Genomic DNA, 23,178 nt, shown 5'->3' with positions numbered 1-23,178 from the left:
GTGTTTATGTTTGAGTTTGTTGTTTAAAGAAAACTAGGAATTATGTTTACATTATATTTTTTTTTACATGGTGCATAGTTCGCAATTATATCAGTGCCATTGTCTAAATGATATGCAGTGTTGTTTTTCCAGTGACAGGATCTTAGGGCCGTGTTTATGTTCCTAAAATTTGTGTTTTTAGATTCCTTAACACTTACCCACTCCTCGACTTTGACGCCGATGCATCTGAGGAAGGCAAAATTGATGTTCTTCTGGGTGAGATACCCGAGTTCGGCGGTTCTCAAGATGTACTTCCCGGACATCAAGTTCAACAAGAACAACACCGCTCAGTTGGTTAAGTGGTTCTCTAACTTCAGGTAAGTGAGATCTCGCATATCATCATTTTTTTTCTCGTAGCATTGTTGGTGAAGTGGATGTGCAGAGATGGTTGTGCTAACTTTGTACTGCTGCAGCAACGCTCTATCATAAGTACACACTGACACAAGTATGTTGACTCTAGTATAGTGGGGTGCCCAGGATTTTCGAAACGGGGGAGGGGGGGTACGTATAATTTTTGTAGTAGTGAACCCTCATTTTGCCATCTTTTCCTGCCTTGACGTTCTCTTTTTAGAGATATGGCCCAAAGGGGGAAGGTTATGACCCCCTCCAACCCCCCTCCCATTTGGTGTGCCCATCTCTGCTCCAGCAACAGCATAAACTTCAAACAAAATACATGCAGAAATATAATAAATGGTACTTTTTATCAGCGTAATGCACTAAAAATGCATCGACTGAGAAGCTCAGACACGATCATTTCGAAGGCACCAAAATTGCACGTTTAACTGTGTCAGTTGATGCATTAAAAGTACATCAACTTTGATTTGATGCATTTCGAGCTCCTTATAAGGAGCACATTTATGTGCATTAAAAATAGGCAAAGTATGCTTGCTAATATGCATTAAAAAAGAGCCAAAATATGTAGTTAAAAAAATGCTCTAGAATTTTTTTTAATTCACCCTACAAATAGAAAAGACACTCAAATGGACATTTTTATACCCAGCAACACGAAGTCATTTAAATATTATTAGGTAATAACTGTTAAATAAAAGTAATAGCACAGTTTAGAAATTGGCAAATTCAATCTTGTTAGCTGCTTGCTGGAAAAGTTTCTTGTAGTTTGCACCACCCATGCACACCCATTTCTCTTACTTTATCTGAGATTCAGTAATCTTGACATATGCTTTATAAAACCTGATAAAAAATTATGCTTTTTTTTTCCTACAAACTTTAACAGTGGATAGGAAAAGTTAAGGTGTACCAAAAAATATCTCAAAACATTCAATGCCCTTCCTTCCAAATTAACATATTTTTTTTTCTTTCTTTCTTAATTCATGAAAGAAGGGTTTAAAAGTAGAATTTGAGAAATTTTCGAATGGAAAACTGGCTTAGTCAGAACTCCAACACAGTTCGAACTTCATTTTTCGGTTGGAATTATATTTGTCCCAATTAGCTTCCATAGAGGGTAGTAGTAATGAGAGAGAACTCAACGAAATATTACTTTAGGGTACACGTGTATACGTACACGTGCTCGACAAGAATCGGCATCTGATAGTGATTCTTGAATAGAAAAATTATCGAATATACTGTACGAGCGATTTGTACTATTTACAATCAATCAGTCGACGTCAGCAGTGTCTGAAAATTTAAATTGTGATAGCTTAAGGCTACTGAATCTTTCGTTGCTATTAACTTCAAGATTTAGTGCTTAAGACATCTGAATCTTTCGTTGCTATTAACTTCAAGATTTAGTGCTTAAGACATCTGAATCTTTCGTTGCTATTAACTTCAAGATTTAGTGCTTAAGACAACTGAATCTTTCGCTGCTATTAACTTCAAGATTTTAGTGTTTAAGACTACTGAATCTTCCGTTGCTATTAACTTCAAGATTTAGTGCTTAAGACTACTGAATCTTCCGTTGCTATTAACTTCAAGATTTAGTGCTAAAGACAACTGAATCTTTTGCTGCTATTAACTTCAAGATTTTAGTGCTTAAGACTACTGAATCTTTCGTTGCTATTAACTTCAAGATTTTAGTGCTAAAGACTACTGAATCTTTCGTTGCTATTAACTTCAAGATTTTAGTGCTTAAGACTTCTGAATCTTTCATTGCTATTAACTTCAAGATTTTAGTACTGATTCTCTAGTTGCTACTAACTTCAAGATTTAGTGCAGAATGTCTGTTGTGTGGGGAAGACGAGACAAAATCTCACATTCTTCTCTGCAAAGACATCGTACAAGGAACTTAAACTAATGTGGAGTAAAGAGAATAGTGAATACGGTAGATGAGCAAATAAGGATTTTGGGATCTTTCTTACATTGTCTGGACAAAGCGGGCAAAAAATATATATGAATGAAGTGGGTCTATTAAAACTATAACAACGTCTAGATCATAAATTAGTGATGGCAGTAGAAGTATAGTGAAAGCAAGGAAAGTTGTTGACTCTCAATGAACGAAGAGGAGGAGAAGATGAAGAGGTAGGATGCGACATAGATAAATATAATCTTCTCGTAATGCATATCCAGGTATAAATTGACGATTTAGTTATTTTACGTCATTTTTCTTCCACTTTGGGCTAATCGCGACGATGATGAGTGATGATATGATTCAACCTGAGATAGAGTGCATTATACATAGTTCTCTACCAATTTCTTCTACTATCTTTTGATAGGCAGACATCCTTCTCTTTAAGATTTAATAGCTGTTATGGAAAGTGTCCTTCATTATGTTCCTATTTGTTTCACATGCTGAAAACAAAAACCGTCTTGATTAACATTTGGAGCCACGAGAGTTCTCTACAAGACGAGCTCCCAGTTTCTTGCAGGATCGTGCCTGATATCCGCGTTTCCTCCTCTATCTCCAACACACTGTTCCTTGTTCGCTGGAAGCCCGTTATGAAAACTACGTGCAATCTTCTCCAGACCTCCCCAACCCCCTCTTTTCCTTTTGTGCCGCGAATGCAATTCACAACGCAACACCTTCATCGTCGGCAGAAAGGGAGTTTTTGGTCAAGATAACAATCATCTTGGTATTTCTGGTCTTTGGGCTCTCCTCATCTTCACGGTGGGCCTAAGATTTAGATTCCCTGGACGGTACTAGACCGCTCGGACCACTTTCGCTCCCCCCTTCCCTTTCTCCAATTCTCCCGCAAGTCTCGAAAACCTTCCCAAACTCCCCTAAAATTTCTCTACTTCATTACACAAGTCTAGAAACTGGGAAGAGATAGAAGGAGTGCTTCGTCTTTGCACCCCCTACCCCTTCTCCCTCTCTTCCTTGCAGTGACATTGTCGGTGGTTCCCTTACCCTCCAAGAGGTGGTCGGTTTTGCCGTTATAAATTCGAGAAAACAAAAGAGTCCGTATGGGTAAGCGTGCTCTTGTTTCAAAAGGATCGCAAAACCAAGGTTGTCGTATGTTTGCAAATCTGGGTTCATTTTCTGGTAAAAGGTCCAGTTAAGGAGATTGGGTTATTTCTTCCCCGTGCTCTGCGGCCTCCAGTTTATGTCTTGGACAAAAGGGGATTCCCAACTTTTCACTTGCTGTTAGTCCTCTGTTTCCTGCCGATTTATGTACCTCTGGCGACCAAGGAACTGGCGCAGGTTTCGGAAAGAACACGCTGTACTCGAAACTTTTAAAACCCTTCCCTTTTCTTCACATAAGTGGTTGTCTGAAAGTAGGTATACGTTGTAACGATATGATTACAACTATCTAGACAATAGTAGTCCGCGTGATGATTCCAGACGAAGAGTTTTGCTATCAAGGGGTCCCGGCATAGGCGTAACTTGGCGGAGGCAAGGGGGGGGGCACTTGACCCCCAAAATTTTCAGGTTTGTTAAACTTTACAAGCTAAGGATACTTTTGTTAACATCCTAAGGCCTGAGGAGCTAAGTAATAAATAATAATATTTATGATTTTGCAAATGCAACAGTTATTTAGCAAATAATGTGGACACTATTTGGGATGAAAAAATTTTCGACTCTACCTCAGCAAGTTCGTACCCCCCCCCCCCCCCACCATTGCTAAAACCCAAGTTACGCCCATGGGTAACGCTCCCCAGTTGAGGTGCGTTAAACAGTGGCTCATATCCTACCTTAAACAACTTCCCAGTCCCGATTACTCTGACAAAGTGAACTTAAACTTATTTTTAAACAGTAGGAGTTCTAAATACTTCTAATTTTCTAGAATTCAGACCGTCCGTTTCTAACCAATGGAAAATTTTTACAGCATTGATCACACCCCACCAACACCAAAAAGAAATGAAAATTGGATTTGCTTAGTGTAATAAATTTAAACACAGAAGTACGACACAGCCATCAAAGAGGGATGATATCATTATTAGCCTGCACGACTATCATAGCTCGACTCCCAACATCGAACCCTCTTTGCTGGCTTTTGTGGCGGATTGGTTAGCGTAAGGCGTTATGGAGCCATGTTTGTTTTAAGTCCGCTTTATGCACAGATAAGCTAATCAGGACTGAACGCATATATTCGTGTTCTTCGCATTATTCACAATCGTGATCGTATTTACAAGTACCTTCTCACTTGTCTTTACGATGCTGGGACAATACCAACATTTTGAAAACTCCCAGCAAGAATCGAACCTGGCGAGAATGCTAACCATTCGCCTACAAGTGAGAGAGAATGGTGGTAAGAAAATCAATGTAAGACGACCTAAGATTACAATTACAAGTAGAACAATGCATGGTTTCCATTATGACGACATATGTGGACACAAAACCTGGTAAATCTTTTGAAGCAAATTCTGGCGGGGTGGACAATAGGAAATCCGAGGATTTATGATCACCTGTGGTCTTCCTGAGAGCATACGTGGCATTACGCAAGTACCTCTGGAGGAGAGATCGCCGGATGAGGGTGTAGCCGACCGAAACGATGACAGATAGCATTCATGTGCTCGCAGGACAATTCGAAGGAAAGTGTCGCAATTGAACGCGATGCCCTCTTTCCTCAATTTGATTGGCCGACTTCAGCTCTCTCCACGAGGTGAAAAAAATCGTCCGTGCTTCCTGCTGTTTCGCAAGAGCCTCCTGACAGGAAAAGACACACATTGGTGACCCTAAATCACCACGTATGGCCACAATCTTGAAATAGTTTCACCCATCATAGCCTAGACTTTTAATACAAGAGCGTTAATCCTGGATTTATCTTTTGGATATAGCTGTGGTCTTTTATAGTGAACAGAAAGTTCCGAAGTAGCCATTTGACGGCAATTAGAATTTTTTTTTTTATGTGAAAGGAAACCACTCTAGTACAATTCGCCAGCCTGTATGGCGGAAATTTTAGCGACAGGATCCAAGATTCGAATGCTGAGTAAGTCATGGAAACATCTTTGTTCCATCAGTTCACATTTTATCCTCACCGTCACAATTAATTTTGAGAGTTAGAAAATCGACTACGATTCGTTTCCCGTACTCTCCAAAACCTAAATGGGCTTCCATAATAGTTTATATTTATACAGATACGATGCGAATATATTTTCCGAAAACACACTGTTAGAATGTGATCCTCAACAACTACTGGAAGTTGTCACAAATTCCAACCTGCCAATTTTCAAGATTTCGTTGAAGCGGAACCAACTGTAAGGTTTTTGAGAGTAAAATTTTAACTAGGCCTCCATTCCGAACCTTATACAAGAAGGAGTTGAAATTCGTGTAAGATTTTTTTCTCTTTGTGCCTTCATTTCGAGAGGTCACACAGCTACTGTATATAGTTCTGGAGGAGACGAAACGAGACATTCATCGCGAAATTGCAGGATGGTACTTGGACATGGAACGACAATTACTTAGAAACTGCTGACGAGAGAGGAAAAAGTGTACAGGTCCTGCTTCTTCCCACAGAAAGAAATTTTTGAAAAAAGGGCTCGAAAAACTTCATACATTTTACAAAAAGACCTCTCCAGTCATACAGAGTTCACAACCCTTCCGGTTACCTTTCAACTTGTATTCTTTAGGGAAACGTCTTTTTGCATTTGCATTTCCTTTTCATGACCTTGCGCTAGGTATCGTGCAGTATTCTGTGGAATGGGAAGGAGAGAGTTTTTTTTTTTAAAAAAAAAGCTTTCAGTGCGCTAAGTACAAGACCATGTGCAGGGAAGGGAGGAAATTCGCTTGGTTCGACTATCCTTTTAATCTCGCAACTTCATCCATCGTCTCCTTACTCGCCTCATTTCCCAGCATTCAGCGCGAATCCCTTCCTAAAAAGAGGATCGCTGGCTGGGTGGATTGCGTAATTTACACGAATTATTTAAAATTGAGCGTACATCCTAACCGAAAAGAGTAGGAGAGAGAGGGAGAGAGAGAGAGAGAGAGAGTGCAGGAGGAAAAAAAGTCTTCAAGGTTCCACCATCCACAGAGGTCTACCTTCTTCCAGTCGTGAAAGTTCTTCAAAAACAACCGTCTATATGAGCACGCATATATATGTTCATATACATATATGCGCTCTCACAAGATGTTAAAGAAGTACTTTCACCCACATCCACACAACTTCTTTTTTCAGGCAGCAATTCCTATCCCTCTCTCTCCGAGAAACACCAGCCAGTAGAATTGCGAAGTCAGGAGTCACTTAATTAAAAATTACTTAATTACGGTCTTGGCTCTAATTAGCGAACATGCCTCTTTTTTTTTCCTCCTCGTTTCTGTCCCTTGATGCCGGTGCTTCTTCCGCGAACACACAAACTTCCATGCACCCTCGCAAGAGAACGTGCCAGTCCGACCTGAGTCCACCACCCCCTTCTACTCCTCCTGCCCCCTTCATCTCTCCTCAACCTGGTGGCTTAATTGCGATTCTTAACATGCCTTTAATTACCTTTCATTCTCTTAAGGTACAGTGCAGCGGGCATTTGTATTGCGTGCCGGCAGGTGAGTTCGCTGGGTGGTGGGGATTTAGGAGATCAGGATCCTGCAAGGATGGTTGGAAGTGAAAAGAATCCAAGAAAGGATGAACAAGACGTCTCACAAAAAAGGAAAGGAGGGGATGGGAAGATTCGAAATGAAAAGAAGAAGCCGTTACGTTGAATCGGGTTTTTCAGGAGCAAGGAGCTACTCTCAAGATGCTCTCGGTCGGTTTTTTTTCGAGCTTATGCAACTCGCTTCGGGAACCTTATGTAATGTTTGTAATGATTGAGTTTTTTTTTATTGCCCCCATATTTATTTCTTATGAAACATTAAGTGGAGCTTTGACAATCCGAATTCGAAGGAGCGACAACAGAGAACGCCAAAACTCTCAGCAGATGTCACCACATATTCACGAAAACAATTTTGAAACTTGCGATCCTCACGATAGCGATACAATCCAAAACTTGTTGCAGTTTTCTTGAAGTTCTTACTCTATCTTTTCACAATAGCTCAATACATCACTTCCATTAATACTATTCCCATATTTTTGATGCAGGGACACCATTCCAAAGAACTATATGTAATTAAATTACCTTTCATAAAACTTGAGAAGTCTTCACATAGTCTGAGGACTAAACGTAATAACAGTGCAATAGAGTGGAGGGAATGGTGTTCAACTCTAGACAAGACCATACTCCATCGTAGACTGTTGTTACCGATTTAATCTTCAGATTCATCTCTTCAGAGAGGAATCGAGTGTACTGGCATTCCATTCTACAACGTAAAGAGAGTTCAGCTAGGTACGACAAGATGCCTATCAGAATAACAATCATTATCTATCTTGTACAGTTTTGAATGGAGCATGCAAAAGCACACATTTTCTTGATTTCTGAAACACAGCAATAACTGCGAAAGAGAATACTGGAAACATGAAATTCTACTTAAATAAATTTTAAACAAATATATTTATGTGTGAAGCCACTTTCAGGAAGCACGCAAAAACGTAAGATCAGCCCCCAACTTCATGCGCTGTTTCCAACTTGATTTTCCTTCTGCACTGGCAACATCTGATTTCCGCGAAGGAGAGAAGGTCGGAGAAAGCTTAATCTGAAGAAACACGCAACCAACTGCATTACGACTTGACGTTATTCATCCTCGAACACCAAGGATAAAATACCTAGATCTCGGGGGGGAAGAACCACTTTTGTCTTGACCTCCTCAGGACACCTCGTCCATTACACACCTTGCATTTCTCCCCTTCCCACCCTAACGGACTAATCACCTTCATTAGCCTAATTACCTTCGGCAAGCCAGGCAAGAACGACAATACCTTGCCACGACTCCACACCCCATGAATCCCTTCCGTCTTCGCTTCTTCCTCACCCCTCCCACCATTTTCTCCGGAATGATTTTGTCTGCTTGGCACTTCAATAGACAATCTTCCCATCTTCGTCGCTTTTACAACTCAATGCCAGGTATTATAAGGGGGGGAGGCCTTTAGGCTCTTCTTTTTCTGATGGAGTTCATTTGGTTGTCACAGCTCAAATCTGAGAGAAAGATGTGAATATATTTAGCAGTGTGAGGGAGAGGAAAATAAGGTGAAGTCTTTTCATAGATAGTGCTGCGAAAGTGATGAGCTAGTTCTATTTCATTTTATTCTACTGGAAAATTGATTTATAAGTTTGCTGATAGGACGTAGTTTTCGTGTCTATTTTGGAGATGAAAATTTAAGGTAAAGATCTCTCCTCAAATGATGTTTTGGAAACGCCGAACGTGTGATAATCAACCTTGTACCATGCGCGCGGAATTTGCTGACCAGTGTTCGGTCTTCTTCAGCTAATAAGAGATGCAAACTACACACCACTCGACAGCGTTATTAATCCTGAAATTAACATAGTTTTCAAGTCCAATGATGCCGTAGTTACCAGATGTCCGACACTCGAGGTGCTTGATTTATTTATTTACCTAGCCTCCCAATATGGAGTAACACACTGCTGCTCCACCCGCGAGAGGGAATCTCATTGCCAGATCTCATTATCTAAAGTGGATGATAATGAATAACAGCGGCCCTATTTGTAATATGTGCTTACCAGATGAGTAAGTATCTCTTTATTGTCTTCCTCTTGTGATTTCGTCTGCAATTCCGGACTGTCTTTCATCTATGAACCTCTCTCTCGTGTTTTGTCCGTCGGCAGTTCTGTTCATTACATAACTCCAGGCTCCATCGGCGTCACTCAGCAGCTCTCAATCTAACGTCCGTGCCTGTGTGTATGTGTGTGTGCATGCACGAGGGCCACCTCTTGTTTCAAGGGGAATTGAATACAGCGGGCGTTCTTCTTCCATTTTGCCCATATTTCCACTGACCCTTTCCGGATGAAGCCCATCTCAGCTGGTGTCTGGGTTTTACGCATTTACCTTAATTAGTAGGCCATGAATCGTTCGCTACAGAGATACACCCACAATGCCCCCGTAGGATGGCTGGGTGGATGAGGATTTCTTCGGTCCGCGTTATGAATCCAGTCCCCCATCCCTCTTCTAACACCATCACATGTACACCTGGTTATCGATCTCGCTACCTCTGGTTTCACAAAGGAAATCACAGAATCTGTTGCCGCTATTGATTAAAACGAGGCAGCGGTTTGTGCAATGACAATGTCTCTGTACCTCCAGGACGCCGATGAAAATGTTCTAGATTTTGAAGCTCAGAATAGCCGGAGAAGAGTACAAGCATATCTCACAAGAAGTTGAAAATGAATTAAGTGGAAAGTTCGCAATGAAGAGAATTGATCAACGATTAGAAGGGCTGGAAGCGTGAATAATTAGAAACGAGAAAATCTAATTAAGTAAGATATGGAGTGAAACATAACTAAAAACTCCGTGCTGCAACATCCCTTGAGGGTCAAGGTTTGGCATGGAAATGGTGAGTCCCATCGTCGCTGCTTTATAGCTTTTTAGACCGGAGCCCACTACTTCTTTTCAGGTAGCTCCAGAATTATCATAATGCTGAGTCAACACCGGGATTTTGGAGCTCACATCTCTGATTGAACCTCTTGCACTAAAGGCGAGAGCGATATGCAGTCTGCAAAGTAGGAACTCCCGTCCAAAATGTGTTCTTAGGAGAAAGGGAGCGGAAAAGATAAACGGGGGATGAATTGGCAAATCCTATTCGCGACTGGGGCGATGATAGAGAGAAACTTGGTGTTTTGAATTAGACACAACCAAACATTTAGACGTAAAATAATTCACTTTTAAAACTTCTCTGTTCGAGTTTTGACATCGGCAGATCACAAGTCGTAACACGTGCAAGACGATACAGTGGCAAATCATCAGCATAGGCCATGAATGCAACGATCAAAAATGTAAAAAAAGAAAATGACGGCCAAACCTCGGACCCAAAGATCTGCACTATTACAAGAGCAAAACGACCCTCCTAGAGCACAGCATCCGTGGAAGGAAATCTCCCTCTTCCTGACTGACTTCGCAGCACCAAGAGATAAATCCAGCCGAATTCCTTACATCTTCGCGGTTGTTTTTGTGCGGCGGTTCCTCGCCTTTCCCCGGGAACGGCAAAAACGGATTCTCCAAAGACGTTCGCAGCGGCTGAAGAACGCACTCAATATCTCGGAAATAATTCAGCGAGAGGAAGAAGACAGAAAAAAAGAGAAAGACATAGACTTTATATATTCTGAGAGGAAGAGCAGAAGTCGCCATGGAGTCTGAAGTTTTCCAGGAAACCTTGGAACTTAACCAGAGACGGTAAACAGCCTCCGCAGAAGGAAAACAGAGGACTTGGTGAATGCATTACGGAAGTTGCAAGAGGGCAGCAGTTGACCCAGTGGATAATAATTATTCCCTTGAGCCCCTTTAGGAATCGGCAAGGAGAATAACCAAACAATATTTGTGCCTTAACTTTCGTCGTCGTCTGTGGAAAATGCAATTCTGATGCAGAACTAAGGAGGTCAAGTCAGCACGGATTACAATGTATGGAGCAATCTTTACCGAAATCAAATCCGCCTGAAACTAATCTTGCTTCACATTGTAGGAATCTGTTCGAGCAGGCCTTTGAATTGTTGACATCTCAATTAGTTTAAGAATTTATCCCGAGCTCATAACCAACCATGTGTTTTATAAGTTCAAAAGAATAGAGTCATTCTATCCGTCGATTTCAGCAGTCATCTTCAACTTAACAATGACAATGAGAACACGAAAAACGTTGTGGGTACAACTAATGTAATTTCCTTCCTTAATAACATATTTCTACAATACCGATAGAATAGAACAGAATTTATTTTCAAGTATGAGCCTTTACAGCTGTGCATACCATACAAGGATGAAAATTTTTAGTGCATTTTCCTAAACCCCTCCTCCTCTCAGTCTACGTCCTCTTCGCACTGCCTAGTAGTTCATAAACATCCTATTTCATTTCCCTTACTTTCACTACACTTTCACCATTTCACTACGGTATTTTACTAAACTCTCACCTGAGTGATTCCTAGATTTTTCTTAGATTTATTTATAACACCTGGCTGAAGAGACGTCCCAGAAACTAAAATTTTAACTAGCAGGCTATGATTTTCAGAAAAGTTATGTGCACATGGCAATGGAGATGATGTCTTTGATTTTTACATTGAGAGTGTCTCATTTTTCTCTGGCCCATCTCCGTGGAGGAGTGGTTATCACAGCGTCCCGGGAAGTTGAATCTCGGCCTGGGCGTATGCGTTCTTTGTGAGTGCCCCTTCATCAATTTCATCCTCATCGTTACGATTAACAAAAAGTGGCAGCAAAGCGACGTTAAATAACCCAAATCAAATCGTATTTCTTTGCTTGACGAAACAGTGTCGACATTGTATTACAAGAAGGAAGAATGTGTATGTGATGCTTTATTAATTTTGCCATTTAGGCGATAAAAAGATGAAATACCAGAAGTTATTCATGCTACAGTGTAATAATAGAGTGGTATTGGTCCAACGAAAACATGACGAAAGTATCTACAATTGTCTACCTTGTGAGACAGAAAATTGTAGTGTCTAGTTGAGTTGACGCAACTAGAGTAAATGTGCAGCTAGGTGAAGAGGATATTCATTTTCCTGTTTTTCTACGTTCCGGAGACCTTGGTGTTTGAAACAAAATGTTTTTTATGATTGTGAAGTGGTGTTTTAAATCCACTGTAGCACAGTAAGGCTAATTGGGACTGGACCTACAGTTTAAAGTGGGATACGAACCACTATGTGCCTCCATCGGGTATCGAACCCGGGACCGCTTGATTACAAGGCGACGACGCTACCACTGCGCCATCGGAGAGGCCAAAACTGTTTTTACGGATTCAAGATTTGTCTCGCAGGAACACGCTCACCCAAAATTCCCTCACGGAGCTGTGGCTAGCACCGAGAAGAAAGTTTGCTAAACATTGTTGACAAAAGAAGTCCATTTGTAGCTTACCCCTTTTCCCAGTCCCTTTAGGGACAACACATCTGCTCTTTCTGATCCCTTGTATACCTGAGGGAGCATTCAGCCCACATGGCAAAATATATGTTTTGTCAGGGAGACTTTGCTCAAAAACTGCCCAATTTTGCATCGTGGTAGTTGCTCAAGTCAAGGAGAGCAAAAAAGACGCGCATCTTCTTGCAGATATCAGCGCGTCCCTCCAACAGGTGTGAAACGTAGTAGCGTCTCTCGTGGTCCCTAATTCTATCAAGGTCCTCATTGTCACCCTCAGCCTCCCCTCCGAACCAACCCTCCGCACGCTTCTCGTTCTTGGGCCCTGTGCGGTTGATTCATAAAAATTCGATGCCGAAGTCTTCTGAAAAGATGACACAGGGTGCATTATGGGGGTACGTTCGGAGGGGGGGAGGAAAGAAGGTTCGATAGAAAGGGAAAGTAGAAGCCCTACCGCCTTCCCTTCAACCCCCCTGCGCTTTTGTTTAGACCGACAATGCCGTCCTCTCGCGGGACTACCAAGACATTAAAAACACCCAGGCCATCTGTTTGGGGCAGAACCTTACCGGGGGTTTCCACAATGTGACCATATGGCAGGTTATGCTAAGAAGCAGGCCCCCGTGCCACCTCGGTTCTGCAGCCAAACTTGCCGAGCGAGGAGAGCCGTGCAGAATCTCACTGCAAAAACCTCTCTCCAGGTGCTGCTATCGCGTGCCTCGATATGTAAAGCGGCGTCCAATGAAGAACCTGACGCTTGCAGACTCGTTCACGAGTGTCATTATTCTCGTGGTCTCAATCAGGGAAGAAGCTCGCCCAGCAAGATCATGGAAAGAAGCTTCCATTTGCTTTTGAATGCGTTCGTCTTTTGTTCAGCACGTGAGCTTGCCTCTTTTCTCCATGGCACGCTTCGAGGCTCGGATATTGTTGAGGTTAGCGTCGCGTGGTGGCCGAGTGAAGCTGGGTTCCACCCAACGCCATCTACAACTAAAGCAAAGCGATTCAATGTCTCATTCATATTCAAAAGATTGCGTCTGATATGTTTACTACTCTTTCATCGCCCTCTCCCTCCTTACCCACCTTCAGCGAAACTTAAAACATAAATGGCCGCCATTACTTGTTTAACAACAAATTTGCTTTCTGATATAGCTCACAGCGTCTTGTACAGTCACCAGCAATAAAAATGGGACACTTAGATCCTGAAATACTCGCTTCTTTGCAAGGCGTTGTGCGTGTTGCCTAACCCTGTGGCGATATGTGAATTTCAATAGCTATTTTTCAATGGCAACTTCTACCACCGCGTTAGAGTTGGCAACACACACAACGCCTTGCAGGGAAGCGAGTATATCAGGATATGGTTGTCTCATTTTTATTGACGGCGAGTGTATCTTATTTCCTCGACTACTGTTGTCACAATCGGATGTACAATTTTCCTTTTTTGCCAAATGTCCCTCATCAGTAATAATATCGATAATACTAAAGTAGTTGTAGTAGTAGTACTACTAGTAATGGTAGTCACGAGCGTATATTGTAGGCTAGCTAGGCTATCTGCTTTCCTATGAGTTGGCAACCTGATTTCTTATGAGTTGGCAACCTGATTTCTTATGGGCTGGCAACGTGTTTTCTTAGGAGTTCGTAAATTTATTTATATTAATAGCCTCTGACCACGCGACATTGGACTCAGTATACGTCACTGGTGGTAGTGGTAGTTTCGTTGACCTAACGCACAAAGTGTCGGACAACAAACATACACTAAGGGTTAGCAGAGAGTTGTTGTAGCATCAGAATATTTTGAATTCCTATTATTCGAATCTCATTTATGTGCAGAAATGCTTTTTGGTTCGTTTCAATCTACAAAACTTGAGAATATGTGAATCTGTGTGTACAGTAAGGAAGGATTCCTGTGGTACAAACAATCTTTCACCAATTTTTGCTTTAGAGAGCTTTCTCGTACAGCTCTTGTCGACTTGGTGTTTCTATTGAATGATTGAATTAGATTATTTTACGCCGATTTCCTAGCCCTTTTGGTTAATCGCGACGATGATAAGAAGAGGGATGAAGAGATAACCGCAAACACGACACAACACAAGCTTGACGAGTTGCTTTCTTATTGTGTACCTTTTGGTCGGGAGTAGTATCCTGCAACTATGACCGGGTAAGGAACTTCTTTCATTGTCTTCACACGAAGAACCCACCCAATTGTTTCGTCAATCCTGCAGCTCTTGTCGCTGGCAACCATGACAGCGATCCCTCATGATTCGTCACACGAACAGGACAGCCGCTTATCGACAGATTCGGGACGTGCTCGCCGAACGGGCAATCTATTGCACCGAGAGAAAGAAAGGGGATGAGTTTGGTTGGGGGATGGGAAGGTCCACTCTCAAACATCAACCCCTCTTTTCCCGAATCTCTCCTTCGCTCTTCTTGTAATCCGGTCAAAGTTTCCCTCCCATCTGTTTGCCTCTTAGCACGCCCCCCCTCTGCTCCCTATTCATCCCACCCACTTCTGCCCATCTTTTCAAACTCTCTTTATTTGGAACTTGCTTACTACACTCTAACGAATTTAGGTTTGCTTTGTTCTATGTTTGAAGCCCGAAAAGATCCAGACCATTAATTTTGTAGCCCTAATTGCTTGAAACTAATTAATAGGGAGGAGCTAATTATGACTTTCTAAATTACTCAAAGGAAACGGAAAAGTGGAAGGGGGCAGAAGAAGTAATGGAAGAAGACGACGAGGAACAATTTTCAAAATTTGGAAAAGTATCCATTCTCCAATCAAGAAGAAAGATTTAGGAACGATCTAAGTCCCTCTTTACTTCTTCCCTTCCCGATTTTCCGGGAAATGGCAGAAACAGAAAAAAAACAGAAGTCAAGACTATCGACTTCAATGAGCCCAAAAAAAAAATATTGCTTGTGATTATATAAGAACCTTTTCTCGCCTTTTGTATAATAATTAATTCCCATATTTTTCTCAAACAAAACTACATTTATCTTAGAAAATGCCTTTATGTGCTTGGCTTCCTACTTTTGCAAAACCACAAAAAAAAAAAAAAAATCATCCTTGGCAAATACAAAGAAATTAGCTGGGAGAAAACATTCCTTGATGTTCTCAACAAAAAAAAACAACCTTTTCTCCAAGAGCACGAGCCATTTTCTTTTGCAGGAGTTCTTAGAGCTTACTTTTCTTTTTGTTTTCCACCTTGTGTTTTTTTGTAAATTCTAGAACCTCTTTTCCGTATCAAAAGTCGGTAGGTAGATTTAATTAAATAGGAATCAGACCTTGTAGTTCGAGGGCTGTTAATTATTTGTCGAAATTCTGATCGAGAGGGAGAGAGAGAGAGATGGGAAAGGAAAGAAGAAGTTTTTAATGATCAATCGTTTGAAGTTGCGATTCCTTAAGTCAACCAAGAACAGGAGGCATTCGTGCAGTACACGCTAATGTTTGTTCCGGCTGTAACCCAGCTGCTGAAACATGGGGGGAAGTGGTTGATAACACTGGAAGAGGCGAAGACGGCAATTAGTAAAGAATTACCCAAGAGCAAATGAGAATAATAAAATTTAACATCACTTTTATATGTTACTCTATCCTATTTTGGTGTCATATTATTGCGGTGTGCTGTTAGTCTTAAAAGAACTCTCTATCCAAAAAAGGTTCAAGTCTCTAGCTGAGCTTTTGAATACGAGACAAGATAAGCTGACGGGAAGGCAGAACTGATACTCAAAGACTTACTCAAGCACTTTGATCGTATTGAAAGTAATTTGAGCCGTAACTGCCATGCCAATACACAGTATCTTGGCTCCACAATCACAAAAATAGGTCATAAGATTATATTGCTTGCTTTAGAAACAAGTAAACTAGATTATTATTAACCGATATTCACCCGACTTCTAGTTCCATCATTTGGAAAAGCTTTTTAATACATAAATACAAGAGCAGTTTTCATCTAGTAAGATTATTTTCAGAATGTAAAAAGATACTGCTATAGCTAAAAAAGTAACTAACAACCTATTACAGAACAACAAGAGCGACTCTTGTAGATTTCATTATGGCGTAGCTCAAAAAGTAACAGCTTATTTCAAAACAACAGGAGCGACTCTTGTAGTTCGCGTCTCACTGTAGCTGAAAAGTAACAGCTTAATTAGAACAACAAGAGCGACTCTTGTAGTCCGCCTCTCACTGTAGCTGAAAAAGTAACAGCTTATTTCAGAGGAACAAGAGCGACTCTTGTAGTCCGCCTCTCACTGTAGCTGAAAAAGTAACAGCTTATTTCAGAGTAACAAGAGCGACTCTTGTAGTCCGCCTCTCACTGAAGCTGAAAAAGTAACAGCTTATTTCAGAACAACAAGAGCGACTCTTGTAGTCCGCCTCTCACTGAAGCTGAAAAAGTAACAGCTTATTTCAGAACAACAAGAGCGACTCTTGATTTCAATTTGCCGTAGCTCAAAAAGTTACAACTTATTTCAGAACTAGAGCCACTCTTGTAGTCCCTTTCGCTGTAGCTGATAAAAGGAACAGCTTATTTTATAATTTCAACAGTGATCCTTATTATCAATCTCTTGCTTTAGAAGTACAATTAGATAAGTAATCAACACAGTGAGACATGATGATAAATAACAGTACATTTTACAAATGCAATGTGTTGCGTCTTGGTATTATTTCAGACTGATTTCATATATTACTGAGTTTTTGTTTTATTCTGCCAGGTCATCATAAATGTAACCGCCAGTGGCGGCGATTGGGTCCAAAAACCGGGGAGGCAAGGTGCCTAAACAGGGGGCAAAGACAGTACATTTCCCCGTAATCGCCGCCACTGGCGCTTAATCAAGTAGCCTATGTAGTAAGTTTTAACACAGTTTTAATACCTAAGGATAGTGTAAACCCATAAAAATATGTACTGTAATGTTTTTTTTACTTCTTATTCTGGCCTACAATAATAACAATGCCTATTTGAGATGTTCATTGGCTGCTTATAATGCTCAGTTGTCTTATAATTTATTTTTTTGCTCTTGCAGGGAGTTTTACTACATCCAGATGGAGAAATACGCTCGCCAGTCAATCAGCGAAGGTGTGAAGAGCGCTGATGACTTACACGTGACGGCCGATTCTGAAATCTATCGAGTGCTCAACCTTCACTACAACAGGAACAACCACATAGAGGTATGGGGACCACAGGTGCGCAGTACTTCACACTCCACCCCGAGAAAAGAAACGAATTTGCCCGTCAGTTGTACTTCCTTACTTCATTTTTCGTATTTTTTTTTTTTATTTCCTGGTTGTTTTAAAAAAAATAAGAGACTTCCATAAATAAGGATGTACCGTTTCCGAAATTCGAGCTCAAAATAGAAAATGTTTCTTCCGAGCTAAAATATTAGGCAGACATATATTCAGAACATTGAAAATTGCATTAATTTTATGGCACGTTTATGTCCACTTTATGCAGTCTAATTGGGACTGGATCTACAGTTTAAAGTGCGATCCAAGCCACTTTGTGCTTCCACCGGGTATCGAACCCGAGACCCCTTGATTACAAGACGATGACGTTACCACTACGCCATCGGAGAGGTCACCCAATTAATTTGATGACATGTGGAGTAATTAATATATTGAACAAACTTGAGTTCAAATCTGATGTTGTTAACAATCCAACAATATCCTACGAAGTATCTGCTTCATAAGGTAATCGGTACTGAATCTACAGTTTAGAGATTCACTATTCACCTTGAATCGAGTCCGTGGCCCTTTGATTACAAGGTGGCATCGTTGCCAATACGTCATCAGTAGGGCTTTGACTACAAATAGTCTAGAGGATTTCAAAGTTTTACACAAAGTCTCTTTTAAAGATACTTCGCTAAACTAAAAGTTTTCTGAAAAGCAAGATACACATAAACATGTTATTATGTTAGTTATCATCTTGCAATACTGTTGGTACACTTTTCTAATTTGCTTACAATTAGGAAACGTACGTGCAGAAGTTGAGATAATTAATTAAACATTTTCATTAACCAGACTCACTTAGTATTTCATGAATATACTAACCAATAAGAATTCCAACTGAATTAAACAATGTTTTATGTAGGACTCTTATTGAATACTAGAGCAAGGAAGATGAAATTTGGCGAATCAGTACATCCCTATTCAATAAGTCTTATTTTCTCGATGAAAAATATGGCATAACGAGCAGAAGTCCTGAAAGCAGATAAAGTTATTTAAAGAATTAAAATTTCAAAGCTATTTTTATTCTGGCCCTGATTTCACTTCATTCCTAACTAGAATTAGTGTGGAAACACTGCACGAAAATTCAGGACATGCTTCTTATGCCATCTAGATAAACCTAGATTCATAGTGTATTAACCTAAATCTAACGCTACCTTTGATACTGCGCATTTTTATTACAACTATTGTTTCGATTATATTTTTTACTTATAATTTTTGGAGAGTATTTCTTTCTTCCACCATATTCATATACGTATTTTAATGTGTAGATTGATTTACAAAACCGCAAGAAATTACGAGCTTTATCAAATTTAATTTCTAATAGTAACATGTTACTGTGAGAGTATATATAAATTTGACATTAATGAATTTCATGAACATTGTTTGGTGAACAAGATTGGAAAGTCACCAAATCAAATTGAATGGCTCTTCTACTTTTTTGGAGCATAGGAGAGACACACATAAGAAAGAAACAATATATTTGACATTTTTCACAAAAATAGAACAATAATGTCCATTTTCATAACTATATCCTGCATTATAAGAAGCTCGAGAAATTCAAGGTTGGAAGATAGAAAGTCTCTTCGAATATTTGCATTTACGAAAAGCTAGAATACTTTATTATTATTTGTGCTACACTTAGCATCTTTTACTGTTTTCTTCTTTCCTGGCTTCGCAATTACATATATTCTTCATTATTTATCTATCTTTACCTTTATTCAACGTGTCCATCATATTTCTTTTGCAACGAAGACTACTGAACACTGCATTTCACGTATGACAGAGAATACTAAAAATATTTTAAAATTTGTTGCATGATGATTTTAGACACAGTAATCCAAAAATATGCTAATTCTTGTACACATTTTCACCCACTTAACATTACAATATAAATTTAACTTCATTAAATTCTAGATTACGACCTAAGATAAAATTAGAAATACAATGTCGTTGAAAGATTGTACAAAGACTATTGGAATGTGTAATTAAAAAATAACAATTTAAATTTGTACGTTACAATGAATGCTATTAAATTGGCACCAAAGATTAAAAATAGTTTAGAACTGCAACTAATTTCGTTCAACATCTATCGTTTACCAACATTTCAGAGTTGGTCGTGGTGTTGTACAATCTCAATTCTGCTATACGATTATCTGGGTTATTTGAAATGGTACTACGCTATATTCTTTACAGTAGACGTAAAAAAAGCTTATCGAGAACTTCCGAAAATGAACTGTATTAAATTACTATTTTCTTACTAGCAATATTCCTATAATAACTCAATGCGATGATACAAACTTACATTTATGACGTTACCATAAATTAATTAGTTTTAATAACCAAAATTATAAACAATAACAAGGATGGGGACGCCTGTGAAAATGTAGAGAGATTTACTGTTACTATTACATACATAGAAACATAAAAGAAATTACTAACAGTGCACTGAACGTAATGGTCATCACACATATGCAATCTGGAAACCAGACATGCTCCTTCCAAGAAGACCAAAGAATGACAACTTCGTATTGAAAGTACACACATCAATACACAGCTGAATGGCAATAGACCACACTAGATTTTGCAAAACACTTTACGTACCCACTCGACTGAGTTAACGTAATTAAGAAGAAGCCCTTAGTCTAAAGTGTTGATCAATAATCATCTTTCTTTGAAACTGTAGTTGACACAGCTGTCTCCATTAAACACTCAGAAAACGTGAATGAGGAAGTAACAATGATGTATACAACGGTAGGGTGTACCAGTAATTTTTGCAATTTTCTTTGCTAAATCTTTCTTGCAATTTTTCGGGACGTTTTTATTGACGTCCTGGGAACGAAATACTGTGAGAACATTAAATACCACGGTCAATATTTATAAGAATTAAAAATGTAAAATAATGCTTAGAAATGTGCCTCAAATTTCAGTGTCAAATTGAAACAATTTTGGCGTAAAATTTAAAAGATTGTGGCATTTTATAAAAATGTTGGATTAACTTTTACAAGTTCATGTAATTACATCTATTTAGTTCTTTTCTAGAAAAACGAACTAATGAAACTATTTCGTTTATTAGTTTAGAAGTTGAAAAATAAAATTTAAATACAGATATAGGCTACTATCTAAGGATGTAATTCTAAATTATTAATTCCAACAATATTATCAGTCTGACAGTAAATTCATTTTATATCTACTTTCCTGAAGAAAGCTTCGTTGGGACTTAATTTGTAACCCAACGTGTCATCGAGAACCGGAAAAACCTTAGATTTCATTAGATAATTTTACCATAAGGCTATCCTCAACATATCATGATAACTTTTACAATGTTTTGTATATTTTAAAATATCGGCATGTGAGCTTTGATAAGTTTGGATCTATAAAGGTCACTGCTGACTTCTTTGTACACGATGCCCCCTTTCCGTGTCTAAACTACTTGAAATTACTAAAAAATTCTTATATTGTTAACAAACTTCGTAAAATATGCAATACAGGAATATTGCAGGAGATTCAAATTGTTAAACAAATTCCAAGTCATGCTGTACATCCTGATGGGATGGTAAATACATTAGAATGTTGCGAGGGAGAGAAATTCTACGAAGATTACATTGAATTTTTCAAATCCAAGATGGTATTTTGCAAGAAATCATGACAGGGCAAAGCACATGGAAAGAACAGGCCTCCAAACCTGTCCAAACAGATTTGCATGTCCGATTTTCTCATATGATTATTAAGGAGCCTGGAAGTTGACGTGAAATTATAAGCAACTGGAGTCTTTGGTTCAAAGCAAAGCGTTTGTCAATCGATAATGGCAGGTCCGTTCGTTTTCTTTGGCGAGGCTAATCTATATAAGATGGGTCGCAACAATTCTCCATGTCTTCGTGACGGTATGGATCCTTTTGACTTGCCTTTCCTCGCCCTGATTTCCTCGTTTCCTATTCTCTTAGAGATGAAAAGCTGAAGAAACGGACAATTGACAATTCAGAAAATAGACTCTGACAAATGATGTCGTCATGCAATGATTTCAACGGAGGACAGCTTTCCAAAGTAATATTTTATGGATTATAACAGACTGATGAACTTTCAATGAGATGACTTGACATCGTGTATTCTTTACATCAACACTTTATGTAACATCTTAATTTCAAGTCTATCTTGACAAAACGCATTTTACGCACAGAACTGGACCCACAGTTCAAAGTGGGATCCAGGTTCACTGAAATGCTCTATAGACGCACTTTGATTGAAGGATAAGTCCGTGCGTATATTTTAAAATTAAATTTCGCAATATAAAAATTTCATGTCCACAGATCAAACCTTCAAAAAGTTGGTTCGGACTTCACATATATTTTGGGACACTGGAATTTGGCTAAAAACCATTATTTCAAGCAACTCTGGAGTTAGAACAACCTTTATCGAAAAACACAAGTGTAAATTCTTAGAAACAAACGGAGTTACGTAACCATAATAAAATCAAGCTTTTCGTTCATATCCTGATATTTTTAAGTAGGTATAAAAGCAGTAAAATTGCAAAATTAAAACTCCTGGTACACAATACTGCAAGGGCAAACATACTATGTATGTAAATAAATTCAAAACACAAGACACTGTGTAAATAACAAACTTCTAAACGATTCATTTCTCGACCAAAAAAAAAAAAACGACAATCATCATTCCACACAATCTATTCTACATATTACTTTCCGTAAATTTGTTTCAAGGTTCGTCTTTCAGTTCAGATTTTGTTTCCATTTTTTTTTTTAATAATTTTCTTTCTTTCTGTTATATTTCGTTTCTCTCATTCGCTTGCTTGTTTGCTTATTTTCCAGGGTAAATCTGTGGACGGATACATTTTCCAGGTGCGTTACCCCATCCTGATTTGTCTAATATGAAATTTTAATGTTATGGACTGTTTCTAGTATATGTAACATTAAAACGGTAATATTGGTTGTAATTTTATAACATGCATAATTAAATTAAAAAGTACCGTGTTTATAGTACTTGTAGAATTTGTATGTGCATCCATATACACTAATTACCCTGCTTTTATAACATCTTAACTTATCTAACTATATTTCATGCACTTTTGCTACATATATGTTGTATTCCTTATTGAACTATTTTTCTTGTGTATTAGTTTATATATAATTTAATTTCCAATATTTTTTCCTGAATTTTTACTACAATTACAAACATGAAACTATAGAAAACGTTACTGCTTTCTTCTCTATATAACTTAATGTTTTGAAGGAACATACGTCAGAAAATTTGTATTTGGCATTAACTATAAAATCCTGTGGACTTAAAGTTTATAAAACAGTTGTCTCTATCATTATGTCGTAGTTACGTACTCTTTGTTTCTGCAAAGCCAAAAACAATGGCCAGTTCTCATTAGAAAATGGAACAAAAAGTTATAGTTATTGAATATGACTGGAAATATTTCGCGTGCTTAAGAGGCGAAAGAAAGGAAATTACTATGGGCATTGATTGTTAAAAAAAACATATTTCTTGATTAATATTAATATATATTAAATCGTACGGGGTAGGTTTGTACTGTTTTGCTTCCTAAACCTAGTAATATAAAAAAATACCACATGCTACAATATTTTTGTCGGTAGTTCTCAGTTGTTTCTTTTTAAGGGTTTCTATA

At 38.9% G+C, this 23,178-nt stretch overlaps 1 protein-coding gene across 6 annotated transcripts in view; it reads left to right on the top strand.

Annotated features, from left to right (window-relative positions):
- Positions 1-23,178, top strand: part of pros (homeobox protein prospero) — a 136,097-nt gene that overhangs the window by 106,145 nt on the left and 6,774 nt on the right. Inside the window, exons 4-6 of one of the 6 annotated variants that reach the window (XM_083137909.1) lie at positions 182-356; positions 17,333-17,477; positions 22,358-22,387. In XM_083137909.1, the coding sequence (XP_082994035.1) occupies positions 182-356; positions 17,333-17,477; positions 22,358-22,387 (350 nt within the window). Of the gene's footprint in view, positions 1-181; positions 357-17,332; positions 17,541-22,357; positions 22,388-23,178 lie in introns of all 6 variants that reach the window. The other 5 variants (XM_083137908.1, XM_083137906.1, XM_083137911.1 and 2 more) reach the window with 5 other exon arrangements.

Source organism: Lepisma saccharinum, chromosome 16, assembly GCF_977018435.1.
Source record: "Lepisma saccharinum chromosome 16, izLepSacc3.1, whole genome shotgun sequence".
Taxonomy (NCBI): domain Eukaryota; kingdom Metazoa; phylum Arthropoda; class Insecta; order Zygentoma; family Lepismatidae; genus Lepisma; species Lepisma saccharinum.
This window is presented reverse-complemented; position numbering and strand designations above follow the sequence as displayed.